Source organism: Conger conger, chromosome 11 (genome assembly GCF_963514075.1).
Source record: "Conger conger chromosome 11, fConCon1.1, whole genome shotgun sequence".
Lineage (NCBI taxonomy): Eukaryota > Metazoa > Chordata > Actinopteri > Anguilliformes > Congridae > Conger > Conger conger.
Window position 1 is genome coordinate 10,048,434 of NC_083770.1, and position 20,457 is coordinate 10,068,890.

General features: G+C 46.1%; 2 protein-coding genes across 7 annotated transcripts in view; one reads left to right on the plus strand and one right to left on the minus strand.

Moving 5' to 3' along the window:
* Positions 1–118: 118 nt before the first annotated feature.
* naa35 (N-alpha-acetyltransferase 35, NatC auxiliary subunit) lies at positions 119–19,035 on the minus strand. 3 transcript variants are annotated; one of them, XM_061260310.1, is made up of 23 exons: positions 18,904–19,035; positions 17,249–17,377; positions 16,476–16,509; positions 16,134–16,248; positions 15,900–15,974; positions 15,566–15,733; positions 14,809–14,875; positions 14,659–14,702; positions 13,838–13,888; positions 13,527–13,625; positions 11,752–11,866; positions 10,462–10,640; positions 10,137–10,196; positions 9,899–10,005; positions 9,733–9,799; positions 8,796–8,894; positions 7,187–7,365; positions 5,505–5,641; positions 4,008–4,075; positions 3,329–3,469; positions 3,006–3,128; positions 2,820–2,900; positions 119–291 (listed from the first exon to the last, which is right to left on the minus strand). In XM_061260310.1, exons 2-23 carry the CDS (start codon positions 17,367–17,369, stop codon positions 232–234), a joined length of 2,190 nt encoding a protein of 729 aa, XP_061116294.1. In that variant the 5' UTR covers positions 17,370–17,377; positions 18,904–19,035; the 3' UTR covers positions 119–231. The 3 variants fall into 3 exon arrangements, with proteins under 3 accessions (XP_061116294.1, XP_061116295.1, XP_061116293.1); XM_061260311.1 differs by lacking the exon at positions 18,904–19,035 and adding an exon at positions 18,566–18,754 and having other exon boundaries at positions 13,527–13,610; XM_061260309.1 differs by lacking the exon at positions 18,904–19,035 and adding an exon at positions 18,566–18,754.
* A 161-nt stretch (positions 19,036–19,196) lies between these two features.
* agtpbp1 (ATP/GTP binding carboxypeptidase 1) overlaps positions 19,197–20,457 on the plus strand; it is a 30,022-nt gene continuing 28,761 nt past the window's right edge. For 2 of the 4 annotated variants that reach the window (XM_061260317.1, XM_061260320.1), the window contains exon 1: positions 19,197–19,329. The gene's annotated coding sequence lies outside the window, so the exon portion shown is untranslated. Of the gene's footprint in view, positions 19,330–19,354; positions 19,630–20,457 lie in introns of those variants that run through there. The other 2 variants (XM_061260318.1, XM_061260319.1) reach the window with 2 other exon arrangements.

Genomic DNA, 20,457 nt, shown 5'->3' on the forward strand with positions numbered 1-20,457 from the left:
AGGGTCTTTCAGCTTTGTTGTGGATAAGAGCATCTACCAAATACCAATAATCTAATGTAATTCCTTACTGTGTTAATGGCATCTAATTAGAATGCGATCAGTGCAGGCCAAACCCCAGTGTGACAAATAATATTTTATTCAGGAACATGGCACACACACCTTTACAAAGCCAAACATCACCCTGTACCAGAGCTTAACACGGGGCTAGGGAAAACAAAAGGGGGGTTGAGTTCAGATGATTTTCACCACAGGAAAGTACTTGTGTGCGGAGAAATCAAACTGTGGCAGAACCTGCAGACAAACACGACAGCGCAGTCAGCTTGAGAACCCACACCCACACTCACACACTCGCACGCACAAACGCACGCACCCACGTACCCACACACACTCGCACACTCACACACTCACGCACAACACATGCACACTCGCGCACACACACACACACACGCACCCACTCACACACACACACACACTCACCTCACACACTCATGCACACGCACACACACACACAACACAGCGCAGTCAGCTTGAGAACCCACACCCACACTCACACACTCGCACGCACAAACGCACGCACCCACGTACCCACACACACTCGCACACTCACACACTCACGCACAACACATGCACACTCGCGCACACACACACACACACGCACCCACTCACACACACACACACACTCACCTCACACACTCATGCACACGCACACACACACACAACACAGCGCAGTCAGCTTGAGAACCCACACCCACACTCACACACTCGCACGCACAAACGCACGCACCCACGTACCCACACACACTCGCACACTCACACACTCACGCACAACACATGCACACTCGCGCACACACACACACACGCACCCACACACACACACACGCACCCACACTCACACACTCGCACGCACAAACGCACGCACCCACGTACCCACACACACTCGCACACTCACACACTCACGCACAACACATGCACACTCGCGCACACACACACACACGCACCCACACACACACACACGCACCCACACTCACACACTCGCACGCACAAACGCACGCACCCACGTACCCACACACACTCGCACACTCACGCACAACACATGCACACTCGCGCACACACACACACACACACGCACCCACTCACACACACACACTCACACACACACGCACACACCTCACACACTCATGCACACGCACACACACACACACAACACAACACAGCACAGTCAGCTTGGAGAATCCACACACACACAACACAACACAGTCAGCTTGGATAATCCACACACACACACACACATACAACACACGCATGCACGCACGCACTCACACACACACACACTCACCTCACACACTCATGCACACGCACACACACACACAACACAGCACAGTCAGCTTGGAGAATCCACACACACAACACAGCACAGTCAGCTTGGAGAATCCACACACACACAACACAACACAGTCAGCTTGGATAATCCACACACACACACACAACACAGCACAGTCAGCTTGGAGAATCCACACACACACAACACAGTCAGCTTGGAGAATCCACACACACACACGCACACACAAAACAGCACAGTCAGCTTGGAGAATCCACACACACGCCCACACGCACACACACACTCACCTCACACACTCATGCACACGCACACACACACACAACACAACACAGCACAGTCAGCTTGGAGAATCCACACACACACACGCCCACACGCACACACACACTCACCTCACACACTCATGCACACGCACACACACACACAACACAACACAGCACAGTCAGCTTGGAGAATCCACACACACACACAACACAGCACAGTCAGCTTGGAGAATCCACACACACAACACACACACACACAACACAGTCAGCTTGGCTAATCCACACACACACACACACAACACACACACACACACACACACAACACAACACAACACAGCACAGTCAGCTTGGAGAATCCACACACACACACACACACACACACACACACACACACAACACAACACAGTCAGCTTGGAGAATCCACACACACACACACACACACACACGCACACATAACACACACAACACAACACAGTCAGCTTGGAGAATCCACACACACACACACACACACAACACAGCACAGTCAGCTTGGAGAATCCACACACACACACACACAACACAGTCAGTTTGGAGAATCCACACACACAGCACAACACAGTCAGCTTGGAGAATCCACACACACACACACAACACAACACTGTCAGCTTGGAGAATCCACACACACACACAACACAACACAGTCAGCTTGGAGAATCCACACACACACAACACAACACAGTCAGCTTGGAGAATCCACACACACAGACACAACACAACACAGCACAGTCAGCTTGGAGAATCCACACACAAACCCACACAGTCAGCTTGGAGAATCCACACACACACCCACAACACAGCACAGTCAGCTTGGAGAATCCACACACACACACACACACACACACACACACACACACACACACACAACACAACACAGTCAGCTTGGAGAATCCACACACACACCCACAACACAGCACAGTCAGCTTGGAGAATCCACACACACACACACACACACACACACACACACACACAACACAACACAGTCAGCTTGGAGAATCCACACACACACACAACACAACATAGCCAGCTTGGAGAACCCACACACACACAGACAACACAACCATACAGTCAGTGTGCAGAACCTCCCAACACCAGGGGGAGACAGAGCCACAGTAATGCTGTTAACAAGCGATTCATTATCAAGGCCTGAACACATGCATGACAGTAATATAGCAGATCAGTACCTTGGTCTCCTTTTTGTGACCTCCAGCTAGCAGCTTCATCACCACGATATTGGGCTTGGCCACTTTCAGGATCCGATTGACCTGCAAACACAGGAACCACAAAGAGGTTAACAGAGGGCTGGCCACGGATGGATGGATGGACGGACGGACGGACAGACGGGCGGGCGGGCGGGCGGGCGGGGGTACCTCAGGGTCAGGGCTGGGCACGTTCTCCAGGATCAGCTTGGCCTGCTGGAAGTGCTTACTGGCTGCCAGATACAGGTCAGCTGACTGAGGGGGCGGAGTGTACTTCTTCAGATCAGACATTTCCTGCAGAGACAATAATGAATGTACACACACACATAAACCTACCGATACATAATGCACACATACAGTACACAACCCTATACACACAATGTTGGAAAAATACATACACAATCATGGACAAATGCAACCATATGGAGACAGTTAATTTTACAGACGCAGATGAAGTGTACACTACACATGGGTGCTGGGCGGTTTCTCAGTACCTTAAACTGGATGTAATGCACTGGTGGGGGCGTCACCACGCTGTTGAAGGGGGCGAATCGGTGCTCGTAGCGAACCTGCTCACTGTCCAGCTCAAACTGAGGCTTCCGGACCTTTCCGTCCATGTCCAGGGCGATCATTGTCTGCAGAGAGAGAGAGTGTGTGTACATATGGGTGATACTGTGTGTTATAACCCTGGTGCAGTTTAAGAGGTTTCAGAACAGATTTTCTGTCTGAGGTCAGTGTGTGTGAGTTACCTTCTCCTGTCTGAGGTTAGTGTGTGTGTGGTAGCCCTTCTCCTGTCTGAGGTTAGTGTGTGTGAGTTACCTTCTCCTGTCTGAGTTTAGCGCGTGTGAGGTAGCTCTTCTCCTGTCTGAGGTTAGTGTGTGTGAGGTAGCTCTTCTCCTGTCTGAGGTTAGTGTGTGTGAGGTAGCTCTTCTCCTGTCTGAGGTTAGTGTGTGTGAGGTAGCCCATCTCCTGTCTGAGGTTAGCGCGTGTGAGGTAGCTCTTCTCCTGTCTGAGGTTTGAGTGTCTGAGGTTAAGAGTGTGTGAGGTACCTGCTCTCTGTCTGAGGTTAGTGTGTGTGAGGTACCTGCTCTCTGTCTGAGGTTAGTGTGTGTGATGTACCTTCTCTCCGTCTGAGGTTAGTGTGTGAGAGGTAGGTTCTGTTAGTGGTGGTACCTTGTACATGCCCGCACACATGTTCTGGTAAGCCTGGCTCATGGTGATCTCTCTGCTCAAGGGACGTGCTGCAAGAAAGAGAAAAAATACCATCAACTCCAGTGAACATGAGTGTGCATGTGTGCAATTTATATTATATATATATTGTATGTGTCCATTTTTCACCACAAAACAAAAAACTCTTCTCCCTAGAGGCACCTTGACTGGCACTTGTGTAGTGCGTACAGTGAGGGTGTATAGTGTATAATGCTGTGTAGTGTGTATAGTGAGGGTGTATAGTGTATAATGCAGTGTAGAGTGTGCAGAGTGTGTAGTGTATACAGTGAGGGTGTATAGTGTATAATGCAGTGTAGAGTCTGTATAGTGAGGGTGTATAGTGTATAATACAGTGTAGTGTGTGTAGTGTGTATAGTGAGGGTGTATAGTGTATAATGCAGTGTAGAGTGTGTATAGTGAGGGTGTATAGTGCATAATAGTGTAGTGTGTACAGTGAGGGTATATAGTGTATAATGCAGTGTAGAGTGTGTAGTGTGTACAGTGAGGGTGTATAGTGTATAATGCAGTGTAGTGTGTAGTGTGTATAGTGAGGGTGTATAGTGTATAATGCAGTGTAGAGTCTGTATAGTGAGGGTGTATAGTGTATAATACAGTGTAGTGTGTGTAGTGTGTATAGTGAGGGTGTATAGTGTATAATGCAGTGTAGAGTGTGCAGAGTGTGTAGTGTGTACAGTGAGGGTGTATAGTGTATAATGCAGTGTAGAGTGTGTAGTGTGTACAGTGAGGGTGTATAGTGTATAATGCAGTGCAGAGTGTGTAGTGTATACAGTGAGGGTATATAGTGTATAATGCAGTTTAGTGTGTATAGTGAGGGTGTATAGTGTATAATGCAGTGTAGAGTGTGTAGTGTGTACAGTGAGGGTGTATAGTGTATAATGCAGTGTAGAGTGTGTAATGTGTGTAGTGTGTATAGTGTATAATGCAGTGTAGAGTGTGTAATGTGTGTAGTGTGTACACTGAGGGTGTATAGTGTATAATGCAGTGTAGAGTGTGTAATGTGTGTAGTGTGTACAGTGAGGGTGTATAGTGTATAATGCAGTGTAGAGTGTGTAATGTGTGTAGTGTGTACAGTGAGGGTGTATAGTGTATAATAGTGTGTAGAGTGTGTAGTGTGTACAGTGAGGGTGTATAGTGTATAATAGTGTGTAGAGTGTGCAGTGTGTACAGTGAGGGTGTATAGTGTATAATGCAGTGTAGAGTGTGTAATGTGTGTAGTGTGTACAGTGAGGGTGTATAGTGTATAATAGTGTGTAGAGTGTGTAGAGTGTGTAGTGTGTACAGTGAGGGTGTATAGTGTATAATAGTGTGTAGAGTGTGTAGTGTGTACAGTGAGGGTGTATACTGTATAATGCAGTGTAGAGTGTGCAGTGTGTGTAGTGTGTACAGTGAGGGTGTATAGTGTATAATGCAGTGTAGTGTGCATCGTGAGGGTGCTCTCACTCTTCTTTTTCTTCTTGGTCTTCTTGCTGCTGCCCCTCCTCTGCAGCTCCTCAGTGATCCTCTCCTCAGCCATCTGAGAGCTGTCCGCCCGACTCAGAGTGGACATCAGCCAGGCGTAGAGGAACTCCGACAGGTACCTACACATATACATTATACACACATTATATACGCACATTACCTACAGTACACACACACATTATACTACATACACACATTATACACACTTACATTACATTCACACACATACATTACGCACGCACCTTACAAACACATATTATATACATACGCATTATATATACACACATTCACATTATACAAATACTTACACGCACACAGACACACACATTATACACGCTGTCAGATATCTAGTGTTTAGGTCAGGTCTTTGAAGAGAGAAACTGTATAATTTGACAGAGCAAATGCGTTCTAGGCCTGTACACCTTTACACTGTTTCTAAGAATGCCTCCTCCACAAACTTCAAAGGAAACACTGTCGGGGCCATTAAATGTCACCTGATCTAAGCCTACAATCAATGGGTCCTCCTGCAGAGTGTCTCTGAAGAGACACGAGAACACAAAGCTATTTATGGGGTGTCAGGACCTAGCGTGGCCACATCTCATAGGATTACATTTTTCTCATTTTAAGTTTACATTTTTCTCTCAAGTAGAAACGATTAGCTTGTTTTAGTGTACTGTTTGTAACTTACAGTAAGTGAATATTTCTCACCTCATTGGCATTTTTGGTCTCATTTACCAAAAAAATGTCAATAACAGAAATAAGATTTTAAGTAAAAATATGACTAAGATACTTTTTAGTACTGACTTATTTAGTGTTTTTTTGCAGTGAATGTCCAGGTAGAAGTAGTTGTTGAGGCCTGCCAGTTGGAATTTACAACCATCCGACCTGTCGTTAAACGTAGGAGTAACTTTTTGTTGAGATATTCAGCAGCTGAATTACCTTCGTGTTTAGTCGTGTTAGAAAGAGACCCCCACCTCCCACCTTCCATACCTTAACTCAGCATCACCCAATCAGGGCAAGCATCCTCAAGCCCTGCTGAGACTGGAAGAGGGTCTTACCCTGGCAAGGTCTGGCTTATCGGTCTCTCTCCCCTATGCTAATTTCAAATTAACGTCTTGTTAAAAGATGTTGCTGCACTCACTGTTTCAGCCTGGCTCCCCTATAACCCCATTTTAATAAATGCCTCCTGGGGTGGGTGGAGTAGGCGTGTCTCATTTGCTTAACGTATTCTGGCTCGTGAATAATTGGATCAAGTCGAACTAGTTCTGACAGATCACATATGATGAAGATTCAGCAATTACATGGCCTCACCTCAAATGTCCCCACAGATATTTTAGTGGACTGTTTAGGTGGAATACAAGACACTTTTCTATCAGGCTGCCATGAGTACACATTATATACACACACACCCAATCATTATACACACACTTGCACATTATACATATACACACAAACACATACATATTATATACACACACACAAGCACACAGACACAGACACAGAAACACACTCACACACAGACATACACATACACACACATACATACATACATACATACATACATATACACAGACACACACACACTCACACTCACAGACAGACAGACACACACTCACAGACAGACAGACAGACAGACAGACAGACACACACAGCAGCAGCAGTACCAGTATATGTAGTAGTATTCATGCATGCTGTAGAGCTCCAGCTCGAAGCCGCTCAGCAGGTAGTGGATCATGATGCGCAGGCTGTGGTACAGGACCCAGGTGCCCAGACAGGCCAGGTGCTGCCGCTGGGGCTCCAGCTTCAACAGCAGATTGTGCAGCGCAGCGTCCACCTTCTCCGCCTGAAGCACACACACACACACACACACACACACACACACGTGTTACACACACTGTACACACGCGTGTCACACTCACACACACACACACACACACACGTGTTACACACACTGTACACACGCGTGTCACACTCACACACACACACACACACACACGTGTTACACACACTGTACACACGCGTGTCACACTCACACACACACACACACACACACGTGTTACACACACTGTACACACGCGTGTCACACTCACACACACACACACACACACACGTGTTACACACACTGTACACACGCGTGTCACACTCACACTCACACACACACACACACACACGTGTTACACACACTGTACACACGCGTGTCACACACACACATGTGTTACACACACTGTACCCACGCGTGTTACACACACACATACACACGTTAAACACACACTGTACACACGCGTGTTATACACACACACACACACACACACTGTACACACGCGTGTTACACACACACACACACACACGTTAAACACACACTGTACACACACGTGTCACACACACACACACACACACACACACACACACACACACCAGTGCACACGCGTTACACACACACACACACACACACACACACGTTAAACACACACTGCACACACGCGTGTTACACACACACACGTTACACACACTGTACACACGCGTGTTACACACACACACACGTTACACACACTGTACACACGCGTGTTACACACACACACACGTTAAACACGCACTGTACACACGCGTGTTACACACACACTGTACACCTACTGTGTCCACCTTCTCCATCTGAAACACACACACACACACGTTACACACACTATACACACGCGTGTTACACACGTTAAACACGCACTGTACACATGCGTGTCACACACACACACACACACACACACACACACACACTGTACACCCACTCAGTGTCTACCACCTCCGCCTGAAACACACACACACACACACACGTTAAACACACACTGTACACACGCGTGTTACACACACACACAAACAAACACGTTAAACACACTGTACACATGCATGTTACACACACACACATTAAACACACACTGTACACATGCATGTTACACACACACACACACACACTGTACACCCACTCAGCGTCCACTTTTTCCGCCTGAAACACACACATACACACACACACGCACGCACGCACGCAGACACGCACGCACGCACGCACGCAGACACACACACACACCCACACATACACTGTACACCAACTCAGCATCCACTTTCTCTGCCTGAAACATCCACATTAAAAACACACTCTACACCCGCTCACACACCTATACATAATTTGCTCATTACTCATGCAAACATTATACACACGTTATACACGTATTGTACTGTATTATACCTTACACACATCTCACGCATACACACACGTTATACACAAACCTCATCCTGCAGTGTAGCGAACTCTTCCAGAATGTGTCCCAGTTTGTCTCTCTGTCGGGCTCGGTTGTGCCCGTGGATCTGAATCAGACTGCAGAACGGCTACAAGACAAGAGCAGGTCAGAGCACGGAGCTACAGGAACAGAACAGAGCCACAGGAACAGCACAGAGCCACAGAAACAGCACGGAGCTACAGGAACAGCACGGAGCTACAGGAACAGCACAGAGCTACAGAAACAGCACAGAGCTACAGAAACAGCACAGAGCTACAGAAACAGAACAGAGCCACAGAAACAGCACAGAGCCACAGGAACAGCACAGAGCCACAGAAACAGCACAGAGCCACAGAAACAGCACAGAGCTACAGAAACAGCACAGAGCTACAGGAACAGCACAGAGCCACAGAAACAGCACAGAGCCACAGTATCAGCGCAGCTACAGTGACAATACAGACCTACAGAGTGCCTGTGTCCATATGTATGTGTATGTCTGTGTACACGTGAGTTTCTGAAAGTGTGTATGTCTGTGTACACGTGTGTGTGTGAAAGCGTGTATGTCTGTGTACACGTGTGTGTGTGAAAGCGTGTATGTCTGTGTACACGTGTGTGTGTGAAAGCGTGTATGTCTGTGTACACGTGTGTGTGTGAAAGCGTGTATGTCTGTGTACACGTGTGTGTGTGAAAGCGTGTATGTCTGTGTACACGTGTGTGTGTGAAAGCGTGTATGTCTGTGTACACGTGTGTGTGTGTGTGAAAGTGTGTATGTCTGTGTACACGTGTGTGTGTGAAAGTGTGTATGTCTGTGTACACGTGTGTGTGTGAAAGCGTGTATGTCTGTGTACACGTGTGTGTGTGAAAGCGTGTATGTCTGTGTACACGTGTGTGTGTGAAAGCGTGTATGTCTGTGTACACGTGTGTGTGTGAAAGCGTGTGAAACGTACCCTGGAGCAGTGTGTGATGAAGGAGTCGATGTAGTCCTTAGCCTGGTGGTTATTGTACAGACAGCACCTGGACAGAGCACAGACCTCCGGTCAGTACTGACAGACAGCACAGACGACACACAGTCGGTACTGACAGAGGGGTTAGGGGTGGGGAGGGGGGTCTTACTTTGGGGAGAGGACAGGGGGGCTCACAAACCCCCTGAGTGCGTCTTTGATCATATCATGCATGAGATGGGAGCCCAGAACCTTCTTACTGTCCATCAGGAAGGTGGTCTACAGAGAGAAATGCCAGTCAAGGCTGTGTGCACTTTACACAAACCACTTCACTGCACAAGTGTATTACAGTAGCGCATTACACCAGTACATAACACCAGGGCATTACACTTCCACATTACGTCACTCACCTGTAACAGGGAGCGGGACAGGACACAGGGGGACTGTTCACTGAACTCACAGAAAAAGTCCTGAGGAAACACAGTCGTGATTATCCCTCTTTACCTTTACAAGCGTGATGTGCACACCAAGTTTCAACAGAAACACGTGGGGTGTTTCTTCCCCAAAAAAACTAACTGTACTTTCAAGCGTACGCAAATAGAGTGAATTAATCATTGCAAATCATTCAAATCATCATGAGTATAGTCAAAATCATGATGTTGGAGCAGATAGCTGCGTTTGGAGTGGGGTGAACACGGGTAGATCGGGGTTGGTTTGAGGAGGAAGCTGGCGTACCAGAATGCCGTGCAGGTGGGTGGTGTTGATGACCTCGCACACGGTCTTGATGCGGTCGATGAGCTTGCTGAAGTAGCCCACCATCTCCTCTCTCCGGATGATTTTAGCGTAGCGCGGGAACGTGGGCGGCAGAAGCCTCTGGTTCACCAGCGGCTCGAAGCCCATCATTATGGGGTGATCTGAGCACAGCCAGACAGGGTTCACACCTGCAATGCCCCTGTGTCCCGCACTATATCTACTACCCACAATGCCTCTGTGTCCCGCACTATATCTACTACCCACAATGCCCCTGTGTCCCGCACTATATCTACTACCCACAATGCCTCTGTGTCCCGCACTCTGTCTACTACCCACAATGCCCCTGTGTCCCGCACTATATCTACTACCCACAATGCCTCTGTGTCCCGCACTCTGTCTACTACCCACAATGCCCCTGTGTCCCGCACTATATCTACTACCCACAATGCCTCTGTGTCCCGCACTGTCTACTACCCACAATGCCCCTGTGTCCCGCACTATATCTACTACCCACAATGCCTCTGTGTCCCGCACTCTGTCTACTACCCACAATGCCTCTGTGTCCCGCACTCTGTCTACTACCCACAATGCCCCTGTGTCCCGCACTATATCTACTACCCACAATGCCCCTGTGTCCCGTACTCTGTCTACTACCCACAATGCCTCTGTGTCCCGCACTCTGTCTACTACCCACAATGCCTCTGTGTCCCGCACTCTGTCTACTACCCACAATGCCCCTGTGTCCCGCACTATATCTACTACCCACAATGCCTCTGTGTCCCGCACTCTGTCTACTACCCACAATGCCCCTGTGTCCCGCACTATATCTACTACCCACAATGCCCCTGTGTCCCGTACTCTGTCTACTACCCACAATGCCTCTGTGTCCCGCACTCTGTCTACTACCCACAATGCCCCTGTGTCCCGTACTCTGTCTACTACCCACAATGCCCCTGTGTCCCGCACTATATCTACTACCCACAATGCCCCTGTGTCCCACGCTCTGTCTACTACCCACAATGCCCTTATGTCCCGTACTCCGTCTACTACCCACAATTCCCCTGTGTCCCACACTCTGTCTACTACTCACAATGCCCCTGTGTCCCACACGGCTCACAAAATTTGCACTAATTTGACTGTATGAATTTGACTTGCCTTATCTCCATTACCCAGTGCCCCATTGTGTGTGCAAGACTTTAGCGTATGCGTATAGTGCTTGTGTAGTCCATGAGTAGAACATATGCGTCACATGCGTAGTGTGAGTACCAGTACCTCCTTTGCTGGTGTCGTTCTGGGCCTGTACACCGTGCTGGAGGGTGGAGTGGATGGCAGGGAGCAGATCAGCAGCCTGACTCATCAGCTTCTGTGCCTCACTCACTGAGCTGGTCTGAGGGAGGGCGCCGCGGCGTTACAGCCCAATACGTGGGGTTACACTGTGTTACACTACCTTTTAGTGTGTTCCACTACCTTTTAGTGTGTTACACTACCTTTTAGTGTGTTCCACTACCTTACAGTGTGTTACACTACCTTTTAGTGTGTTCCACTACCTTACAGTGTGTTACACTACCTTTTAGTGTGTTCCACTACCTTACAGTGTGTTCCACTACCTTACAGTGTGTTCCACTACCTTTTAGTGTGTTCCACTACCTTACAGTGTGTTACACTACCTTTTAGTGTGTTCCACTACCTTACAGTGTGTTCCACTACCTTACAGTGTGTTACACTACCTTTTAGTGTGTTCCACTACCTTACAGTGTGTTACACTACCTTTTAGTGTGTTCCACTACCTTACAGTGTGTTACACTACCTTTTAGTGTGTTCCACTACCTTACAGTGTGTTACACTACCTTTTAGTGTGTTCCACTACCTTACAGTGTGTTACACTACCTTTTAGTGTGTTCCACTACCTTACAGTTTGTTACACTACCTTTTAGTGTGTTCCACTACCTTACAGTGTGTTACACTACCTTTTAGTGTGTTCCACTACCTTACAGTGTGTTACACTACCTTTTAGTGTGTTCCACTACCTTACAGTGTGTTACACTACCTTTTAGTGTGTTCCACTACCTTACAGTGTGTTACACTACCGTTTAGTGTGTTCCACTACCTTACAGTGTGTTACACTACCTTTTAGTGTGTTCCACTACCTTACAGTTTGTTACACTACCTTTTAGTGTGTTCCACTACCTTACAGTGTGTTACACTACCTTTTAGTGTGTTCCACTACCTTACAGTGTGTTACACTACCTTTTAGTGTGTTCCACTACCTTACAGTTTGTTACACTACCTTTTAGTGTGTTCCACTACCTTACAGTGTGTTACACTACCTTTTAGTGTGTTCCACTACCTTACAGTGTGTTACACTACCTTTTAGTGTGTTCCACTACCTTACAGTGTGTTCCACTACCTTACAGTGTGTTACACTACCTTTTAGTGTGTTCCACTACCTTACAGTGTGTTACACTACCTTTTAGTGTGTTCCACTACCTTACAGTTTGTTACACTACCTTTTAGTGTGTTCCACTACCTTACAGTGTGTTACACTACCTTTTAGTGTGTTCCACTACCTTACAGTGTGTTACACTACCTTTTAGTGTGTTCCACTACCTTACAGTGTGTTACACTACCTTACAGTGTGTTACACTACCTTTTAGTGTGTTCCACTACCTTACAGTGTGTTACACTGCTTCAGAGTGTGTTACAGTGCGTTACACCCCCCTTACAGTGCGTTACATTGCCTTACCCTGCCTTACAGTGTGTTACATTGCCTTACCCTGCCTTACAGTGTGTTACACTACCTTACAGTGTGTTACACTGCTTCAGAGTGTGTTACACTGCCTTACAACAAAGAAAATCTTTCCAGCTCGGCTAAAGGACAATGTTCTTACATAAGAGCTTTTATTTTATTTTAGGTAGACATCTTGCCTTGTCTAATCTATCCAGAACAATCATGTCATGTGTGACCAGACACAACATGGATGGGGACAAGCACTATCTAACCGGGAAATGTTGGGGAGTTCTACAAGGGGCTATGGAGCATTTCTCACCTCTTTCTTGGTGAAGGCGATCAATGCTGTGAGAAGCAGACGAGTGAACTTGATTCTGCTGAAGAGGGCCAGACACTGCTGATGCTGGAGAAACACACACTTTGAACAGAGAAACACACATACACACACTCACATTCACATTGACACCTACATACACTGCGACACACACTCTCTTACACACACTTACACTCATGCATGCACCCACAGAAACACACGCACACAGACAGTCACAAACACACACATACTTGCACATAGTCACATTTACACAATCACAAACACATGCAGTCAGACACACGCATACACACACGTACCTCCAGCTCCACCTCTGGGTCTCTCTGCTCCCCCTGCCGACTTCGTGTGCTCTGAGGAAGGGTCACAAGTCATAGGTCAGAGTTCAGAGTTCAGTGACGGAAATCTGTTCACAAAGGGCCTGCTGATACAAGAGATCAGTGATGTACAAAACTCTCAGCACAGAACTGTAATCATCTGCATCATCACTGATTATAAAAATGTGTCTAATTGACCCAGATTTACCCAGTGCCCCATTATGTGTGCAAGACTTTAGCGTATGTGTATAGTGCTTGTGTAGTATATGAGTAGAACATATGCATCTATGTCCCACATGCCCCTACTCTGAGCACAGAACTCTAGCACTGCCTGCACTCTGAGCACAGAACTCTAACACTGCCTGCACTCTCAGCACAGAACTCTAACACTGCCTGCACTCTCCGCACTCTTATACTGCCTGCACTCTGAGCACAGAACTCTAACACTGCCCCTACTCTCAGCACAGAACTCTAGCACTGCCTGCACTCTCAGCACAGAACTCTAGCACTGCCTGCACTCTCAGCACAGAACTCTAACACTGCCTGCACTCTCAGCACAGAACTCTAGCACTGCCTGCACTCTGAGCACAGAACTCTAGCACTGCCTGCACTCTGAGCACAGAACTCTAGCACTGCCTGCACTCTGAGCACAGAACTCTAACACTGCCTGCACTCTGAGCACAGAACTCTAACACTGCCTGCACTCTGAGCACAGAACTCTAACACTGCCTGCACTCTCAGCACTCTTATACTGCCTGCTCTTACAGGTGACTCCACACAGCTGAGGGCCAGACTGACTGCAGTACCTTCACTCTCCTCTGGAGGTCATCCTCCACGTCCTTCAACATGCCTGCAACAAAATAAATAGAAACACAGTGACACAATGCCCCCACAACTCCAAACACACTACACACTGTCCCCAAGCATCTCAGCCCAGCCCAAGAGCAGAGACGTACCTGTCACACGTAAATCTGTAACGTTGTTCGCCATTTTGAAGCCATATGTCATCGCCTGGAAGTCCTCCTGAAACCCAATATTATATGTTATGAAGCAGTGCTCGCCAGCCAGTTATAAACACACCTGAACTCAACAGGAAATCTCACATCCACCATGTTCACCTGAGGCCCACTTCATTAGCCCAGGTACGCCCATCCCAGCTAGCCCCCTGCAGTATTGCTGCTATTTGGGCTTCACGGTGGCCCGGCTGGCTATATAAATATAAGATAAAAATAAAAATGTTTCCCTTGTGCCTGCACTGACATTCACAGCTGTACTCATATATTTGGACAGAAGCACAGAAATATGTCCTCTACTGCAGGGACAGATGTCCCAAATGGAACCTACATCCCCCTGAGGAGCTCTCAGTGCCAAGCCTGAGTTTCCCACCACCCTGACCCCTGACCCCTGACCCTCGACCCCACAGAAGCAGTAGTTTTTAGAACAGAGAAGGCTGTTAATCACATGACCACAGTCACTTTGTCATTGGAGCTCCGATACCATGCTTGGTGCTCCCTCATACTGTGTCAGAGAGACAGTATTACACAGTGACTGCAGTGTTACAGAGACAGTGTTACACAGTGACTGCAGTGTTACAGAGACAGTGTTACACAGTAACTGCAGTGTTACAGAGACAGTGTTACACAGTAACTGCAGTGTTACAGAGACAGTGTTATGCAGTGACCGCAGTATTACAGAGACAGTGTGAAGCATTACCTCCTCAAACACGGCGGCCTTGTTGACCTTCTCGCGGGCGATGTCGCATATTTTCAGGATGCCTAGAGCGAAGGCTTTCATGGCAGGGTCTTCAATGAGGTCAGGGTTGTGGACGTACAAACACGTAAAGACGGTCTGAGCCAGAGAATGCCCCTCCAGCCATGTAATCTATGGATGTGGCCAGAGAAGAGCATTAGCACTGTAAGTGTTTCTGTGGATCATATAGCACTAGTGCTATAACAGTGTTTCCGTGGGTCATATAATACGAGCACTACATATAGCACTTGTGCAATAAGAGTGGTTCTGTGGGTTTCAGGAATTAGGTATGCCTCACCAAACAGCAAAAACAAGTATCCATGATTCCAATGAGCTCAGGCAGACTGAGGTCCCTAACCCTAATCGCCCCATCCTAGAGAGAGAGAGAGAGAGAGAGGGGGAAGGAGAAGGAAAAGGAGCGGGAGAGGGAGAGATGGTTAAATGGGACCAGTGGTTCATGTGGAAAATGTTTTAGCCAGTATTCAAACGGGTCATGATATGCAAGCACAGAGAGGGGGCTTGGGGGTACAACCTTGACTGCTTGTTGAAAGTTCAAGACCTTCCTGTTGACTTGGTTACCAATCATGCCGGCGTCCATTTTAGGGTCCATCATCTCAATGGCAGACATGGCTTCAAACAGTCCAAACCTGCCAACCAGGAAGTGTGAAGTTTGTACATTTGGTCACATGACCAGGGAGTGTGGAGGAGTCATAAATTCATACACTGACAGCATTCCATCCTGGAATTATCTACAGTATCATATGGGGGTAAAATATTATCCAGTTTAATGGAGCACTCTAGGCCTGAAAATTGATCCAGTGGGAAATATAAAGCATAGATCACTGAGTGGAAAAATGTTACACAGTGTACTCACAGTTTGTCATGGAGCAGCTCACCAAGGTTTAATTCTGAAACAAAAACATTAAGAGTTGTTGAGGAATTAAATGAGAATTGTGTAAACATGAAGCCTGAGCTACTTGCACATAAAAGTTAAACTATGAACACAGTGTCAGTTTTACCATTTCTGTTCAGTTTAGAAAACCTCACCCTTGTGCCAGTAAAAATAGTCTGGGGGGGAGGGTGGAATTCTTAAATGAGAGATGTATTTTCGTAATCTCTTTATGTCCCATGGGAAGAGGGCAGAGAAGACATTCTTCAGTTGGAATGTACTCTAAAGGAAAACTTAATTTTACACACTGCAGCCAGCCTCCACCACTACACTCAACCCCACAGTGAGTTGTACCTTTACACACCCACCCCACAGTGAGTTTGTACCTTTTCACTGAACCCCACTGTGTGTTTGTACCTTTGCACTCAACCCCACAGTGAGTTTGTACCTTTACACTCAACCCCACTGTGAGTTTGTACCTTTACATTCAACCCCACTGCGAGTTTGTACCTTTACACTCAACCCCACAGTGATGTTGTACCTTTACACTCAACCCCAAAGTGAGTTTGTACCTTTACACTGAACCCCACTGTGAGTTTGAACCTTTACACTCAGCCCCACAGTGATGTTGTACCTTTACACTCAACCCCACTGTGAGTTTGTACCTTTACACTCAACCCCACTGCGAGTTTGTACCTTTACACTCAACCCCACAGTGATGTTGTACCTTTACACTCAACCCCACAGTGATGTTGTACCTTTGCAGGCCCCTCTGAATTCCTGTGTGATGTCCACCCAGTTTGCATTATTCTTCATCTTCTCTGGAATACCCAGCCCCCACCCCGCCTCATCCTCCTCCACCGATGACTTCATCACCATGGTGACAGCTGGAAACAGATACACACAAGTGGCAAGAAGAGTGACACAGGAGCACAGGTGTGATGTGCTGAAATGCTTTCTAGTAGCCAGTTAACACGCCCTTCCCTGATTTAAGCCATGCGATCAGTGACACTGAAGAGGAACAGTTCATCTAACTACAGCGTTACACTGCTGAGCACAACGTGATTGAACCCAGCATACATAGCTCCTTACAACTTACTGACTTTTACAACAAAAACAACAAATATATTCAAAATAATAATACGAAAAATGTATGTAGTCCTTTCACATAGTTCATAGTTAAGAAACAATAACAAGAAAAATTGACACAACTAGTAAAAAGGGAATGTGTTGATGCCTAATAAAACTATATATAGGGATATATATCATATCTCTCTGCCTAGACACATACATATGTGTGTAAAGGGAGGAGGGAAGTGAGAGAGAGTTAAAAGGAGAAGAGGCAGACAGCAGTGGTGAGAGGAATATGATCAGCGCCGAGATCCCTGCTGCTTCAGGATTTACACATGGCTGGGCTGAGGTGTAGCCGGAGGACTTGATCTATATTAGCGAATTATCAGACTTAAAATGGCTTTGATGGATGTTGTGGTAGTAACGGGTTAGTTATGCAACTCTACGCACTTGGTCATGGACTGCAATACAAATCACAAGAGCGCACTGTTACAGTGCAGTATTACCTTCTCTAGTAGACAGTGCGTTATGGGTATAAACACTGTTGTATCACCGAATCAACATTAGATCGGCATATGACATGATGCACCATTTCACAACAGGGAATGCATAATGTGGCAGTTTAAAATGAAAGCAAATGAGGTGAAGGAGAGACAAGGAACTGACTTAAAGGTTAAGCTCTACGATCTACAATGTAACATGGCTGATTGTAGTGTTTCAAATTCAATTTTCTTTACAACTGCAATACAAGGCACAGTTGATGAACCTCAAATTCAAACAGCTGAACGTGGATAGCCCCTGTCAGTAGATGGCTATAGAATACACCAATACACGATATACAGCATAGTCGTCGTACGAACAACTACCATGCACCCTAATATTTAAATGTACATTTATACCTTAGCTTCAAGTATATTTCGAATGAATCACATACATTATTAAATACTGCTAAAACGTGAAATAAAGCTAACTTCATCAGCTTGATAAGTAGCAGAGTAACTTACCTCGGCTAGCCGTTTAATTTAATACAGACAGGTATCTAGCTATGTTTTGACACCTTGAACGTAACATTAGCTGAGCAGCAACATGACATCGCTAAACGAAATAGCAAGCAGGCTAAATTGCTTGCTAGTTGAGTGTATTTCGTTCTTTAGCGGAGTAGTTAGCGCTAGTACTTTCCTAGCTAACGTGTTAGCTACCTACAGTGGGGAGATTAGCAAGGCCTGTATTTCACCTTATGGAACCTGTTAAACAAGGTTGAATCCATGTGTTCTTTCATGCACATTGAAATAAGTATTACGAAATAGAATTAAATGCAAATTATATATTTTGGTATACATACCTGGCAACTTTGTTGTTATGCTACCTGTTCTAAATCTTACATTTGAGGAATATCAGAGGGACAAGCAGGAATAGAACGTCAAAATGCCGTTTAGTTTGTGTTACTTTCTGGGAAATGTAGTGTATGTGTGGTACACAATTCATGAGCGTGAGCCAGCCAGAGCCAGAATTTAAACGCTATTTCCCAGAAGTCGTAGAAGTGAAACGTCATATTTACGAGTCCAAATACATTTCGAAAGAACTACAAGTTTTAAATCGCGTATGTTTCGAATTCTCGCGTTGTTGCTTGAGTATTGACAGCTATGGTTTTCGGAACAGACTAGCGTTGTTATCATTGCTAGCCAGCTTCGGGACATTGCATTTCATCAGCGTTGGCGAAATTATGAATAACTTTCCCTCTATGCGACAACGCTTCCTGTAATTACTGGTTTGTAATGTGTCTTGGTTCATGCATTCTTTCTGTGTTTTATCTGTCTTCCCAAAATTTTGTATAAACTGTGTGTAAGCCAGCTGTTAGCTCTCTAGCTAAATGTTTACTTAGCAGAGCAGGTGCAACGGTCGCTAGTTAGCTACCTATCCTTCTCTAGTTTGACAATCAAGGGGCGTTGCTTGACAGCAGATTGTAGCGACAGTTTTATTTCAGTTTAATCTCTAGCAAGGTGGCTGACCTCCTAACAAACATGTCGATGTCGGGCTCGAGTTGTTCTCTTAACGGACTGACAATGATGTAAGTTATATTAATTATAGAGGTTGTCTTTGTTTAGCTTGCTGGCCAGTTAACGTTAGCTTGTTAGTTTTCCGTTTTCGCTGTTCATGACTAATTGTATGCACGTGGGAATTTCAAATATCGCAACATTTCGGAAATGGGTCTGTGCTCGAATGTATTCGTCTGATTTTATTATTAATAATGCACGTACATTAATACCCTAACGGTATTAATTCACTTGATACCTTTATATCGGTAGGTACGTTAGCTTGCTAGCTATCTCGCCCAGTGGATCGTTCTAGCTAATTAATTTATGTTAGGGTAGAAGTGACTCCAGGGATGTTCATTACAAAGAAATGCTAGCTAATTGCAACTAACTTGCTGTCACACGACAGAAGCGACGCGCAAAATTACCTTGTTCTTGAGCATGCACATACACCCCATTAACATTATACAGCTGTTGACTACATAATCTAACTAGATATTATACGTTCCGGTTGGTGTTAGCAACCATATTGTCATATTGTGCATGATACACTTCTGTCCTTCAGTGGTATGGAGATTAACTTGTATCAAAATGATTTTTGCTACCTTCCTTCTGTGTTTTCGCGTCTCCAATTTCAGATTTTTGAAATGGATCTCTGTTCCTGTCCGAAGTAATTACATTAGTATTGTGATTTCACGATATAAGACACCTATTCCCTTCTGGCTGGGTTCTTTTGTGTGGAACTAGACCAAGGTGGTTGTGTTTCATATGTAAAAACTGAAAGGGCAGTTGAAGCCGCTGCTTAATTAGTCCCTCAGATGTTTAATTTAATATTTGACCGTTCATATTGATTAGGACATTAT

Coding starts and splice junctions, on each gene's coding strand:
- naa35 (XM_061260310.1), bottom strand. CDS start 17,369: ATGGTGATGAAGTCATCGGTGGAGGAGGATGAGGCGGGGTGGGGGCTG. Junction 14,703..14,808: donor TACAGATTTACGTGTGACAG/GTACGTCTCTGC, acceptor ATTTTGTTGCAG/GCATGTTGAAGGACGTGGAG. Junction 10,641..11,751: donor GAACGACACCAGCAAAGGAG/GTACTGGTACTC, acceptor GGCTGTGCTCAG/ATCACCCCATAATGATGGGC.